The sequence below is a fragment of the Apteryx mantelli genome, chromosome 26 (assembly GCF_036417845.1).
Source record: "Apteryx mantelli isolate bAptMan1 chromosome 26, bAptMan1.hap1, whole genome shotgun sequence".
Taxonomy (NCBI): Eukaryota; Metazoa; Chordata; class Aves; order Apterygiformes; family Apterygidae; genus Apteryx; species Apteryx mantelli.
Window position 1 is genome coordinate 4,605,336 of NC_090003.1, and position 14,678 is coordinate 4,620,013.

The 14,678-nt window shown below is 53.4% G+C and overlaps 1 protein-coding gene across 1 annotated transcript in view; it reads right to left on the reverse strand.

The window, feature by feature from the left end:
• Nucleotides 1–14,678, reverse strand: part of AGRN (agrin) — a 149,872-nt gene that overhangs the window by 64,630 nt on the left and 70,564 nt on the right. The window contains 1 exon segment of the mRNA XM_067311020.1: nucleotides 8,509–8,556. Coding sequence (XP_067167121.1) covers nucleotides 8,509–8,556 — 48 coding nt within the window.

A 14,678-nucleotide genomic window follows, 5' to 3' on the forward strand; every position in this document is an offset into this window, starting at 1 on the left:
TGCAGGGGTCCAGCCCCACACTGCATGCAGCCCAAAGCTACACCACGCTAGCACAGTATCAACAGTTCAGCAGGTCAATATTTCAGTCCATATTGTAATGAAGTACCGAGGAACTAGGAGGCACTATGTAATTAAAAGGGAGCAGCTGGACAAAGAAAGGACAAAGCTGCTGAGAAGCCTGCTGTAAAAATTTAACCTTGCGCAAACCAAGTGATTTTTTTTGTTACATGATGTGTGACAAGCATTCCCACCATGCTTTGACGCCCCCAAGTTCCTCTCTGCACAGCAAAGACACCCTCAGCCCAGCTGCACACTAGTTTCATTAGAGGGGAAGGAAGGGTGGTAAGCCCAGCTCTTATAACTGGAGGACTAATGGGAAAAATACAGCTCCGTGTTAATTGCAGACAGCAACTGCATAGTGTTCATGGCGTTGGGAATCTGGCATAAAAAAGGGATGAGATGGAGCTGTCTGGAGGACAGCAGGTAATACGTACCAAGAAACCAGAAGCCATCTCATTCATATGGCCAGGCCCACATCTTTCCTTGAGAGCTGTCCTCAGAGCCCTGCTATTTTAGACAGATGTTTCAGCTGGTCTTTCTCATCCCTTAGCCTCCCTCTCCCACAACTGATCAGGTTAAAAGCACAGGTGCATTAGCACTGTCACCACTCACACTGTTGGAAGCCAGCTGCCAGAAAAGGCTGCTCTCTTTTGTCTCAGACGCAGGCCTTGGCAAAGTAGACATTACTTAGCAGTAATTGGGCTTGTGACAAGAGTACTGAAAACACAGCCAGACAGGAGGGTATCTAAACAGTTTAGAGCTGCCCCGGCTCTGAGGCACTCCCCACACCCCAAACACGTGCATTCTCCAGGAAGCATCCCCCTCCCCACACATGCACGCTTTCTACTTCTCTGGCACAGACAGGAGAGGTCAGAGCAGCCACTGTGGGACTGCAAGGAGCATCAGCACGGCTTACTGTCAGCTCTGTTGTCTGGCAGCATTTATTATGTGGGGAACTGACAGGGTGGACACCATGGTCTGAGGCCTTAAGTGAGATGGATTATTGCTGAAGTGGATCAAATTTCACCACTCAAGCTGCTGAAAGTCAGCTACATACCTTTCAAACTGCATGGGCAGGAAAGAGCTAGAGGCTAGGAAAAACACTGGTGGGAAGGAGCAAGGGGGCTGTGAGAAAAGACATGTGGCTGGTAAATGCATCTGTGGGCAGAGAAAAGAGAGACAGGTCTGTAAGACCTTGCCGTTCTACTAACCGAGACCAGCCCCTCCAAGGAGCCTGGGCTATGAATTCATTTTGCAGGATCCAAGTCTTATATTGGTCTGTGTCAGAAGAGAAACAGGCTGGGATTAGCAGCCAAAGCCAGCAGAGTGTTCCAGTACAGCCATGCACAAAGGGAACGAAAATGAAGAGCCTGTGTTTTATTTTAAGTTATATTTTCACAGCTTCCTTCCTAGTGTGACTGAGTGTTCCCTCCCTTGCCCCCCCTGAGCAGGCACAGAGAGAAGTGTAGAGCTGCCTGTAGAGCGACCTAGCTCCTCTGAGAAAATAAAAGCCCAAGGCTGCCTTCCAGGCCTCAGCCTTCAATGGGGACTGGAGGAGGAGAGGCTCAGCATGGATTTGGTAGCGAGAGGAAGGTGTGGACAGCATACCTAACTCCCAGGGTGTGGGCCAGTGCCCAGCCTTCCTACTGCCACTGCCCTTCAAGGTTTAACCCTCTTTAAAATAGCATCCACTGGGCACAAGGCAGAAGAAGGTGTCACTTTGGGTGAGGGAAGATACAGTGCTCATTTTCGCTTAATGGGTAGGATACTACATTACTCTGCTCTGAAAACCCAAGATGTCCAAGTCTGACACTGACAGCACAGCACAATTAGCCAACAAGCTACCCGCCAGGGATTTCTTCACCTTCTCTTTCATTTTGCAACCTCCTCCCAGCTGACAGACCTGTGCCAGCACCAAAACATTTCAGCACAGGGACAGGCACTAGACACAACCAACCATCTTTGTCCCTGCTTCACAAAGACCTAAGGCCCACCATCACTGGAGGCCACCATCACTGGAGCCACCTTTCCCAGCTCCTCATCCATTATCAGTCACATGCTGTCTTCCGCAGGGGCAGCTTTTCCTGCAGGACTGATCTGCTCATCCTGATACAGTGCAGGTGGTCTGTGGGCAGCACGCATAACCTTGTAGGGCAGGTGAGGGGAGCTAAGCACCTTATGCGACTTCTAAGCCCCAGGCAATTTATTTCTTCCTCCTTACATCTGTGCCAATATGTTATGGACAGAGGAAGCTGCTCATCAGAATTATGGGATGTTAATTAAACAATCAAACAGAATTAAGGAGCATCTTCCCCTGGTGAAACATCAAACACAAGAAGCAAGACCAGGACTGCTGACCTGTCCGCTGATGTGTGGTTTACACTCAGGCACAGCCAATGCCCTGTGATGAAGGGAACCACAGCCCTGTGCTGACAGACAAGACCTCTCCCATACATGCTGCCCCACATGGTGTCTCTATGCCCTGGCTTCACCTCCACAGCAGATAAGACACAGAGTAGAAGACAGCAGCCAGGTCATGAAATCCAGTCTCCTGCAATGACAGGCACATAGCAGTAACTGTCTATTCCAGGACCTGGGAACAGCTCATAGATCTATCTCATCATCTCCTCGTGGCTCTTGGAACAGCGATCTCACCTAGCTCAACTACAGTTGCTGCAAACTGGCACCTTTCATTTAAAATTACAGTTTAAAAGAACAGATTAGCAGCTTGTGACTGGAGGCATGAATATGTGTGCAGTTTCCCAACAACACCTTGCTGTTCCTAGCAGAAGTATCCTCTTTTCAGGGAGGCAAGGTAGGTACACCCTCCAGACTCTTGCTGTCTCAGTATGGCCAATGCAGTGGCTCAACCCACAGAAACTTATCAACTGATTCCTGGTCAGGAATATTTTACAGTCCCCCCCTTTGTCACAAATCAGATTCTCAATGGCATGTAGCACCACCTTTGACACCCAATGAAGAGACAGATTGCTATGGCTTTGTCCTCTTCAGGCCAGCTCCCTTTCCCCTCCAGTGGTTCCCTCTTCAGACAGTGTCCCTTCTTGGGACATTTGCCAGCATTGCAAGGGACTGGTTCCTAGAGTTCCTGCTGGTAGCAAAGTACTGATGAGAGGATACCCAGCAGCCATAGCAAAGACAACACCCAGGATTGACGGCATTGTAGGATTAATCAGCTAACTGATTTCCAATGCAGACAAGAAGAGGGACCTGCACCAGCATTTCTCTGCCTAACCCCCTGCCTGGGCCAGCCAAGCTCTGCTCTGCACACTCTATTATTTATGGGGCTGCCAGGCAAAAGAAAGCATTTTTTTTTTTTTTTACCAATATTTTATTTCTCAGATGTCCTCGTCTCATGTATCACCACTGCTTTTATGCACCCATAAGTAAGTGCTGAGCACTGCACCCTTGGCTTGGTGAGCGGTGCAAAAGGTTGGACCAGCATCACTCTATCCATGCTTGCCAGAAGAAAATGGGTATCCAGCCCTCCCTGCCTTCTCAGCTGTTTCCAAACTCAGAGGACACAGGACCTGAACCTTCCCCACAGTTGGCTGATACCATGAACATACCTGCAAAGGTGAATGGAGACCAGCAAAAGGGCTGGCTCCCACCACTCCCAGAGATATATCATGACTTCCCCCTTCCACAAGGGATGCCTGCTGGGAACAGGCTGAAGCAAGATGTAGTTCAGAGACTTAGGGCAAACTCCAGGCTTGATCCAAAAAGCTGGTGGGGTTAGCAAGAAACCAAAATCCACAGACCCAAAAAACTAGTGCTAACAAAAGGGGCTAAACAGAATGCTCAAGTCTGTGCCACATCAAGAGGGTGGTTTTTGTTTTTGTTTTTTCCTTCCTTGCAAGGCTAGAAGAGCAGCATGGACAGAGAGCGCTGGCTAGACCCTGCCAGGAAGGTCCCAAGTTGCAGCTTGCCCTGTTTTGCTCTGCTCTCAGCCCCTCATCTCTCCAAATACAAAAGGGAAAGATGCTTCTCAACAACAGAAACAGTACCAGAGCATGTGAGCAGGAATGGCTGGAGCTGAACTTCCCACCAGCAAGGCAAGGCCCTGCTCTCCTTCCCCCACTCCTACATGAGCAGGGCAGCTTTGTATCACGGCTGCTGGTCTCATCTCTAGAGCCATCTGCTGTTGGCTGTGCCACCATGCTCCGCACAGACCTCACGAACAATTACCCAAGTGGAGATGGCTTTCAGAACCTCTGCAGAGCACCCCAGAGGAGGTGGGAGGCAAGAAGAGAGTGACTGATAGGGGACACAGTCCAGGGTGGGCTGAACCTAATAGCCTGATACCTCATCCCATCAATTCCACCTGAGCAGCCAATCCAACACTCACTAGCATGGCTCCATGGCTTTGAGAGGATTATTGTTCGCTTTGCCCTCAGCAGAGCGAACAATAAAACCAATCTTGTCTCCCCCACACGACTCCACCAAGAGATGCTGCAAACAAACAGAAATCAAACTTGTCATCACAGATGCTGCAAGAACAAGGCAAGAGGGAGGAGGGACCCTCCAAATCCTCCCCCATCATCTCTTTCCCTCCAGGGGATGCAGGAAGGCACAGCCCACCCTGCCTGCCCCCTGCACAGCACCTGCCAAACCCAACTCCAGAACACTCCTGCCCCGGGGAGGGGGGCACAGCTGAGCCAACATCCACCTACTCTCCAGTTCCTTGCACAGACACTCCCCAACTCCTCCAAACTGCTGAAGGAGGAAGGAGGAGAATTAGCCAGCTAAGACACTGGGGCCATTTCCTCAGCTGGGAAATGGGAAGAACCTTCAGTGGAGCAACGCATTTAAGACAGCCAAGCCTTAAGATGCTCAATAGAGTTTAGCAAAACCCCGCTCAGCTGCGGGAATGCCAGCGGCATTGGAGATGTGGAAGAAAACAGTAAGCTAACAGCATTAAACAGCCTTGTTTTGAAAGGAAGCAGAGATCACTCCATAAATCTGTGGTTGAAGAGTTTTCTAGGGTAAGACTAGTATCTAATGAAAAGGAAGACAAACAGCATATGAGTACTAATCAGGGACATCTCCCTGCTGCCTTAGCAAGTCTTTCACTTCCAGCATCACCTGAGCACCAGGGGAGTGGTCATCATGGTAGCACCTTCTACATATGCAGGATAGGGTCTTTGCAGAAAAGTTGCTGAAAGTGTGGGAAGTCACCTCCTTCAAAAGGAAACTGGAGGTTTGACATTTCCAGGGCAGAAGATGGCTTGCTGTCTAGCTTTGCATCACTGTATGGAAAGGGAAAAAACTACAACAAACCAACTGGTATTAGGATTTCCAGATAAAAATTCCAAGTTGCAGATCCTCTGCTGGTACAAATGGGCAGAGATCTATTGGCTCGGTGTGCGGGCTCCCACCTGGTGGCAATGGGCCTTGCTCCACTGTCATCCACAGAGATATGCAGATTTGTAGTAGCTGAGAATCTGGCCCAGAATATAAAGAGGCAGCAAACCTTAAGGGAGCACAGCTGGAGAAAAAGCAATTGACTGGGCCTGCTACGTTTGACACTGGCACTATCACATTTTGCATACTGGGACACAGCCCCTTGCCCCAGGGCACACACCTCCTGCTGAGACCCACCGAGTCCTTGCCAGCCCTTTTTGTCGCACTACTACATACTGGTTGGGGAAAATGAATGTGATGCAGCGAGACAGAGGCCCCTCCTTTGCCCATCTCTCTCAGATATAGCCAGTTGTGGGATGGAGAGAAGGGTTAAACCACTCATCAGCCACCTCCAGTCATCAGTAGGACAGCCAGGCACAGATCTTGCTAGCATAACACCTCACCCCACCAAAGCCACCACTGGATAGCAAGCCTAGGAAGGGAAAGCCATGGCCCTCACCCAGCAAGCCTCAGCACTTGATCAGTTTAAAAGCAGAGGCATGGCCCCATCTAAGTTGATGGAATAGGTATATCTAAAGAGCCTTTGCTGGACCAGAGCCATGTCTCCAAGCCTGATACAAGCAATGAATGCTGCCAGTCTCTCCAGCACAGCAGGAGGCTGGAACCACCCCCTTTTGGGGGGGTGACCTCTTCCCCTCTGCCCTGTGCTCCCTTCTGCCCAAAAAAGCTTCCCAAAGAAGAAATTCTCGGCTTTTACAAGAGGAACTTGCACCACTTCAGGGTTGCAAAAGGAGGCACCTCATTTGGCAAACCACCAAGGGTGGTGCTTTTCCAGCTTCTCTCTGCAGGGACCAGATATTTTTTGGAATATGTCATCTGGATGGGCTAGGCTGCTAATATTTTGGAGCCCTAAGCTAGGAGTTACACCTACGTTTGCTTTTATTTTTTGTGTTAGATGTCTTCTCTGTTCCAATTATAGATTAATCACATTTTATCTAGCATCCGTTTCTCCCCCGCCTCCTTCCCCACCCCCATCAGGGAAAGAAAGAAAGAAACAAACGTGTTATTAATTGGCTGCAGTTTTCTACTAGGTTCTTATCTGTGCACATAAAGCTAGGGAGGATGGGGAAGGTGACTGAACAGCCTGCCAGCAGAAAGCAGGGGATTTTAAGCCTGATTTTCAGAGGAAACAAGGCTCCTAGGATGACATTATCTGAGCACATGCTGCCTGCCTGCACCCAACAGCTTCTAAGCCTGCTGATAACGGCTGATAGCAGCACGGCCTCAGAACCAAAGTTCCTACAACTCTATGAAACTGAAAGACCTTAATAAAGCCCTGGCTCAGAGAAAATGTGTGCTGTGAGCACACCTTTTATCAGACACCAGGGAATCCATAGCTGAGAGAGACCTTGTCAGTGCCATAGACACAGGGAAAGACGCAAATCCATAGAAAACCCCGCACTGCTGTCCCACCTGCACTGTCATGGAAGGACTATTAGCTCTGGAAGAAGAGCTGGGAGTCCATCTCCTGGGGACAAGGAAGGTACCAAACTGCCTTGTGTCTCACAAAGTCAAAATTGGGGGATGAGAAGGTAGGTGTTAGAGAGCCCATAAACAAAAAAACCTGTGCTACCCAGCAAGAGTGGGAAAGGAAGGAGGGCTGGGTTACAATCACATGTCCATACCTTTTATGGCCAGGGCTGCAGAGATACCTGATGTCCAGCTGAACACCATTTTCCATTTTGCTCCTGATGCTGACAAAGCTGAAACCTTTTGCCAGCTGGAGCACAAGCCCAACAGATTTTCTGTAGCATTTGTACAGTGTTAGCAGCCGACAGATCCAAGACTGGATGGGTTGGGATGATTTGACTTTGACTGTTCAGCAGAAACAGTGGTTTAACGAACAGACAACAGTCTCTCTGCAACCTCTGCTAGCTGCAAAGGTGCCCCTCCCTGAGCAGCTCAGTCCATACCCAACATGCTGGTGCTGCAGAGTTTCCTACCTGCTTTCTGTTTATTTAACCTCCTGCTGCCATGAATCAGCGCAGCCCACTCCAATCCATTCACAGCAGGAGCAAGAGCCGCTAAGGCAGCGGACAGTCCCAGGGAAACACTGTGTCCCCATCACTCCCCCAAACAGGCATCCCTCCCTGCTTGGCCTACGCATGTTCTCAGGGCAGCGTGGAGGATGGCAGGGAAGGACGGCTGCTGCCCAGGCCAAGATGAAACACAGCCCTCAACCTCTGGGCCCCATGAACTGAAACTAGCACTCTCTCACTGTCCTCGCCTAGGCTGCTCTGACGCTTGCATTGCTGACCAGGCTACACCAAAAAAACTAGGGGACCAAGGGAGGCAGAACACTGTTTCAGTCTGTTTCCTCGTGCATACCGCACATCACCTTCTTAGGGTCCTTCCCTTGCCTGGGACTCAGTGCCACACACCAATGGCACACGTGACATGCTTTGCTTGCACGCCAGCAAGACTTTCTGCACCTCCTTCAGCTTCCCCCTTTCCCTCCGCAACATCCAGGAAGGCATTCTAGGGATAAACACAGAATAGTCACTGAATTCATGCTGCCGCTTTTTAAGGTTAAGGCCCCCTTGCCTAGTCCCCTCCCTTCCATTGCCTCACCAGATGAACCAGGCGAGCTCTGCAAACCACCGGCAACACATGGAAGAACCCACCTCCTCTTCCAGCCCCTTTCCACCTCCACCACAGCTGTCTGGGAAACCTTCCCCAGAGAAAGGGCTGCTGTGTCTCATGAGGAGGAACAAGGGACAGCAATGCTCTACCCTCCCTCCCCGCCCTGGAGGGAAACACTCCTGCATCCCTGGGGAGGAGGCAGCCCAGCAGACTCCAGACAGAGAGGCAAGGGAGTGCACGCCTGTATGAGCTGCAATACTGCTCGGGGAGAAAGAAGTGAGTCAGGCTGCAAAATAGATCACTGGGTCGGGGAAGCACTTCTCCATCGTCAGCTGGAAGAAGCACAAGAGGCTCAAGTCATTTGCTTTCAAGTACATCCTGAGTGCAGGAACCAAGCTCCAGCAAGCGACTGTGTGTACTTACCATCTCGTGGGGTTGGCGGTGTCTGGGTAAAATAACTATTGGGCTTGTCTGCAAAGAAACAAAAAAGACACAGGGCTATCAGGTTCCTTTCTGCATGCTCACGCCTCCTCCTCCTCCCCCCACCCTCTGCCCACAGCTCCCCAGTGGCTTTTGGGCCAATGTTTTAGCCCATCGGCACACCATGCAGGGTCCCGCAGCAAGGAGGGAGTGGCCAGAATAGCTCCCAGGAGCCCTGGCCTTCCTACTTGTATCAACGGACCATCTCTTGCTGGGACCTGGCAGCTCTGGATTTCTTCTGGGAACAGTCGTCTTCTGCCTGGCTGCACCAGTGAGGGGACAGGGCTTCCACCAGGGCTGCAGGTAGCTGTAATTTTCAGGCTGGGAGCTGCCTCAGACCATTTCACCAAGGCCACAATGCAAATCACACTATCTCGCACAAGCACCTCCCAAGGAACAGATTCATCAAGTCATTTGGGCTGAGCAGGGACATTAATGGGGGAACACTGCAGCCTCCTAGGCAAGGAGATGGAGGTGATGGTGGGAGAAAGGGCAGCCTGAGGGAGCGGAAGAGCAAAGCTCCCAAGGGCATGACAGCAGGAGCCCAGAACACGGTGGTACAGCCTCACCACCAGCCAGCCCTCTCCATCTAGGAAACAACTGATTAAGCAGGGGTGACAAGAGGTTCACTCAGCCAATGGTTGGCTCCATAGGCTCTGTCCATCCTGAATGGGAGACATCCTGAAGCCAGTGTCAAATTTTGTCCCCTCCACCCCATCTATTAAGTGACATGTCCACAGCAGTAAAGTTAGGCTGTGGCAGATAACAAACCTTTTCCTTACTGGCCAGGCTCTTTCCCTTCCATTGCCGGTGCCCTGCTCTGGGCAGTGCTTTTTAAATGCATTCATTTGTTTTTACCAGTTTTAGAGAGTTTTTTAAACCACACACACCAGAAGCAGCAGCACATCCTGAAGCCAGAGGAGCAAGTCTTCCAGCACACAGACCCACCTGCCTTCTAAAGGCTTTTCTCACAGCAGGTGCTTGGCATGTCCTGGCCTGGGAGGTCAAAGACACTACTGCATGAAAGAGTCCTCCTCCACAGGCTGTGCCCAGAGAAAGCTGGGACTTGGGAGCATGAACACCTGGGCAAGAACAAGGCGATGGGGCACAGTGCCTAGAGTGGTTAGCAATACATAGATACACCCACACCCATGTGTGTGATCTACTCAGGCATGCTAGAGATCATATCAACAGCCCAGCCAGCGGAAAACTCCGCCATCACGCCCAACTTTCCGCTGATTCTTCAGAACAAGAAAGTAAATAGAGAGCAGGGATCCAGTAGCAGTCTAGGAGATGCATTTCCCACTCATCATATATAGTGACAAGGCCTCAAAAGCAGCAGTTGCCCATGATAAGGAAGCAGCAGAAGCCCTTGGACAGACCAGGACTCCTAGGAGCCCATGTTTCTCCCCTCACCTCCCACATGCAGCCCTGGCCAAGTCCCTGTCCTCCCCAATAGTGTCACCCACACTCAGACCTCGAGCAGCAGGAGGGAGGGGGCCGAGCATTTTAGAAGGGGTGCAGGAGTGTGCTCATGCAGCTGAGAGAGAGCGCGTAACATGCACAGTGGGGAGCTGGGACTGACACAGGCACATCCACCTTCGCTTCCCCGCTTCGCAGCTCTGGGCAAACAACATCTCAGAGAAAAGTGGGACAGAGCTACAGAGCAGACGGAGAAGGCTGTCGCCTCCTCAGCTCATGATGAGACCACAACATGCAAGTGATGAGACCCCCGCCCCCCCCCAGCACAGGGCAGAGCCCAGCTGGTGACGGCAGGGTCTAATGGGAGGTCCAAATTCAGACAGCTCCCCACCAGTGTCAGAGCTGTAGGCATGCTGGCCTGACCTAAACCCTTCCTCTCCCTCCCCCTGCTCCTCCCACGCGGCCAGGGGACACCTACAGTTATTGAGGAAGAGCAGCACGGCAAATCCCAGCGTGGAGGTGGCCAGGAGGATGAGGCAGATGTTGCATGGTATCATGAAATAACGCACCACCAAGGACACCTTGTGCTGGTACATCCGGTCCCGTTCTAAGGCCCCCGGTGCCATGGGGTACTGGCAAGCGGTCATGCTTGGCCGTCACGCTGTGGGCCAAGGCTCAGCCTGCCACTGACCCATCCAAGGCAGAGCAGCCACAAGGCACAAGCCGATGCCCTCCTCCCCCCTCCAGTCTTTCTTCGGCAGCCACAAAACCTAAGTTTTCCCAGAGGTTCCCATCCTCTGCTAGCAGGTGGGCAGGGCAGGCCAGGGTCACTTTCAGCAGCAAGAGTTTGTCCCCACATCTGCCATCTCAGAGACCCAGCCTGGGCATCAGGATCTGAGCCTGCTCCGGAGAGGCGCTGTCAGTCCCTCTTCCAGCTGGGGAGGTGCGGATCCACAACTGCCAACGGAAAGCAAACTAAACAACGCCAAGCAAAAGTGCGGAGAGCTCAACTTCTGCAGCCCAGGCTACTGGGATGGGGATGAGCTGTTCCTGGCGTGGAGATGGTGGGAGGCAGCTGCAATACCAGCACACCGGTTCCTGAGATTAGGGCCAGGACAGAGACAGCCTGAGTGGTGCCAGCGCAGGACAGTCTCAGCAGAGTCCGTATCCTCTCGGCAGGGACAGGCAGGGAAGTCCCACTGCTCCGACGGCGTGCGGCTACCTCTCAGCTCCCCGTTCAGATGTAGGGCCAGTCTTGCTCCAGGAATGCTGAGCCTCCTCTGCCGTCCACACGTCTCCTACAGCTGTAACTCCTCTGGGGCAGGCACACCCCTGCTCACTGGTTTCTGACCCTCCAGGGCAAGTCCCCGTAGCCAGGTGCTGGGAGCAGCCAGTGTAACTCAGTTGGCCCACGCCACCGGCAAGGGCAGGAGGTCCCCCTTCCACACCGAAGCACCTTTCAAAGCAACTGCAAATCCATCTCCGCTCAGCTCAGGTTTCCTCGAGAGCAGCCGGTGAACAGCTCTCCCTCTCCGCCTCTCTCCAGGCGAGCCGGGTGCCAGATCTCTGGCACCCTCCCACCCCTCCGGCGAGCACGGGCTGATGCTCACGCTCCAGGAAGGGGCCGCAGCCTGCCTTCTCCTCCTCCGTGGGCTGTCACTTCTCAAACCTTGCCAGCAGAGAGAAACACTGCCCAGCGCAACTGCTGTCACCACCACCGCGGTGGCCGGGGCAGGCCAGCTCCCCTCCTCACACTGCTGTGACATGCCAGTCCTTCCAAAAGGGATTCCAGTTTCTCGCCGAGCCAGGCATGAAGGGATCACACACACAAGCTACCAGGGGGAGCAGCAGCCGCCGCTGCCTGGGTGGGTGGGCGTGCAATATGTGAAGGGAGCTTAGAGACCTAATTTCAGAGCCTAGGGTTTATCTTATGCACAGTTAAAGGGCTGTGCAGCATCGAACAATAAAACAAGGAGAAAAAAGAAGAAAAAATACCCCAAGCAGTTGTGTCACCTCCTGCCCCAACGCCCCAGAGGTTCTCCACCTGCTCCTCGCTCCCCAGGGAGCCCAGGGAGGGCAGGAGTCCCTGTCGGTCCCTGTCCCTCTCCGGGCAGCGGTGGCCTCTGACGAACTCCGCGCACACACACCCCCCTTGGAGCCGGTGCTGCGGCAGGGCTGTGCCGCGGGCAGCAGGTCGTCCCCGGGAGAGCACCGTCCCTCCAGCAAACACAGAGGAACGACAATCCCTTCCGAACCGTCACGGTCACGCTGCCAACAAAGGGAGGTGAGAAAGAAAGAAAAAGGGAAGGAGAAAAGGCGGAGGAGGAGGGAACGGGAGCCGCGGCGACTTGGATTCTGGACTGGCCAGCTCGCCTTCGCCAGCCGCTAGCGGCGAGAGCGAGAGGCAGCTCAGACAAAGAGGAAGAGGCTTCGGGGATTGCTCTGCCCCGGCTCCTCGGGGGACTCCTCCGCAGGCAAGAGCACAAAGGGAAAGGGGAGGGCGCCCGGTACCTCAGCGCAGGTCCTCTCCCCCCGCTGCCGCTCCAGAGCCAGGAACACCTGTGTGCATCCCGCTCTCCCAGCGATGGAGCGGGGAAAGAGGGGAGAGCTGCAGCTGCGACTGATCAGGAGGCTGCTGGGATAATCCGCTCACTTCTCTCCCAGAGAGAGCATGGAGAAGGGGGAGAAAAAAAAAAAATCCCTCTCCCCTCCTCCTCCTCTTCCTCCCACCCCTCTTCGCCTTTTCATTCGTGAACTAAAGATACTGAGAGAGGCGGAGACTGCACTGTCAAAACTCATTATGCCTCCCCCTAAGCATCATGTCTCTGCCCCCATGCGCCCTCCCCACTCTGCCCGGCCGAGGGGCTCCCAGGCCCCAGCCGCCACCGCCTCTCCCAGCCTGGAAGCGGGCCCGGCCCCGCGCCCCAGCGCGGCAGGGCACCTCTGCCCTTCCTCCTCCCTGCAGCACTGCCAGCTCGGTCGGGGATCCCCCAGGACGGCGGCAGCACAAGTCTCCGAGGCGTGCTCGTAGCTAAGTGGCTAAAGGCCACATCGCAACAGATCTGTGAAAAATAGCATTAAAAACAGTAACTAGGGATCTTTAAGATATTTATTCTAGAGAGAGCAAGTGGAATGAAGACAAAATTATACACGCTGGCATCAGCTCAGAGTGAAGGAAAGGACTAAAGGAGCAAGGTCCTGATCAAAAGGCTACCCAAATCATCAGAAACCCTCCCACAAGTGCCCAGGGCTTTGGGAGCAGGCCTGGGGTGCTGTCTAGATGGCAAAGCAGGCACAGGGGAGGCAGGGATCCAGCCGGAGCAGGACCTCAAAGCGTGCTCCGGGTCTGCGCTGGCACCACCAGCACACCTACCCAGTGTGGTGGAGGAGAGCGTGGAGCAGACAGAAGCTGTGCTGTGGGACACAGACGCACAGCCGAGGTGCGCTGTTCCCTCCCTGCCCGTGTGCTCACACCCCTGGGAAGCCAGGAGCCTCTAGCCACCACTTTTCTTTGGCAGGATACTGCCAGCGAGGGGATGGAGGCTGAGAGTTTAGGCTCAAAGCAAACAGCTACCAAGAAGACAGGAAAGCTGCCAAGAAGAGAGCCAGGGCCAAGAGCCAGACCAAAGCACCAGCAGTGGGGCAACAGCAAAAAGCACCACACACGAGCAGGACAATCCTGCTGCAACCTGAGCGCTCCTGAAAGCGGTGATGCCTGTGCACGCTTCAGAGTGTGAAACCCAGGCCTGACCCACAAGACAAGCACAGACCCCCATGGACTGCCCTCTCTACCTGCTCCCCACAGCACCTCTCCATCCAGAGCCCTGTTGTTGGTTACACAGCATCCCTGGCATTACACATGCCAGGTAAGCTGTTGTCCTGCCTACTGTACCACGCATCTAGAGCACCACGACCTGCTCTCTTGTTTCTAAGGCACCCATGGCTCTTTGCAGACAGGCTGAGCTCTTCCTTACTACAGGGGAGGAAGAAAGCAACTCTAGAAACCAGGGGGAAAAAAAAAACCTTTTGAGAGGAAGGCCCTCCTGCAGCACAGCTATGGGAAAGGAAATCTGGGCTGACCAAATGCAGACCTGTGGCTTCGGAGGCTGGTTCATTATCCAGGCCACAGGACAGGAGGATTCTTGGGGCTTCCCTTGCCCTCCAAGTCCTGCTGATGCACTGCCTGTACCCTGCTAGTATCATGTACGACAGGGTCTGGGCGCAGCAGAGGAAGGAGTCCTCAAACACACACCCCATGCTCACAGGGAAAGATGAGCACTGCAGAAATGATGCAGTGGGGGAATCCCACCGTGGTCACACATTGAAGCCCATAGCAAAGAAGTCACTTTAAATTCCTCCTGCCTTTCCCAGCTTGGTTAGTCTTACACCAGGCCACTGCTGCGGTCAGGAAGGGAAGCACAGCTTCCTCCTGGCAGCTGCCAGCAGCTGCCATGCAGGCCTCGGCCAAGGCTCTGCCCCGCGATGCAGCAGCGCTCTCCTCTCCACCAGGATGGCTTGGTGCCACAGCTCCCTGCAGAAGAGCTATATTTAGTTTGTCAGCAACTCAGACTGCACAGCCCTCACTTCCCCTGGGGAGAAGCCCAGCTGGTTAGACACCCACCACCCACTCCTCCGAAAGGCAAGAACTTGAGAGAGAAGGCAGAACAGCCTTCGCTAGCGGCACATACCCC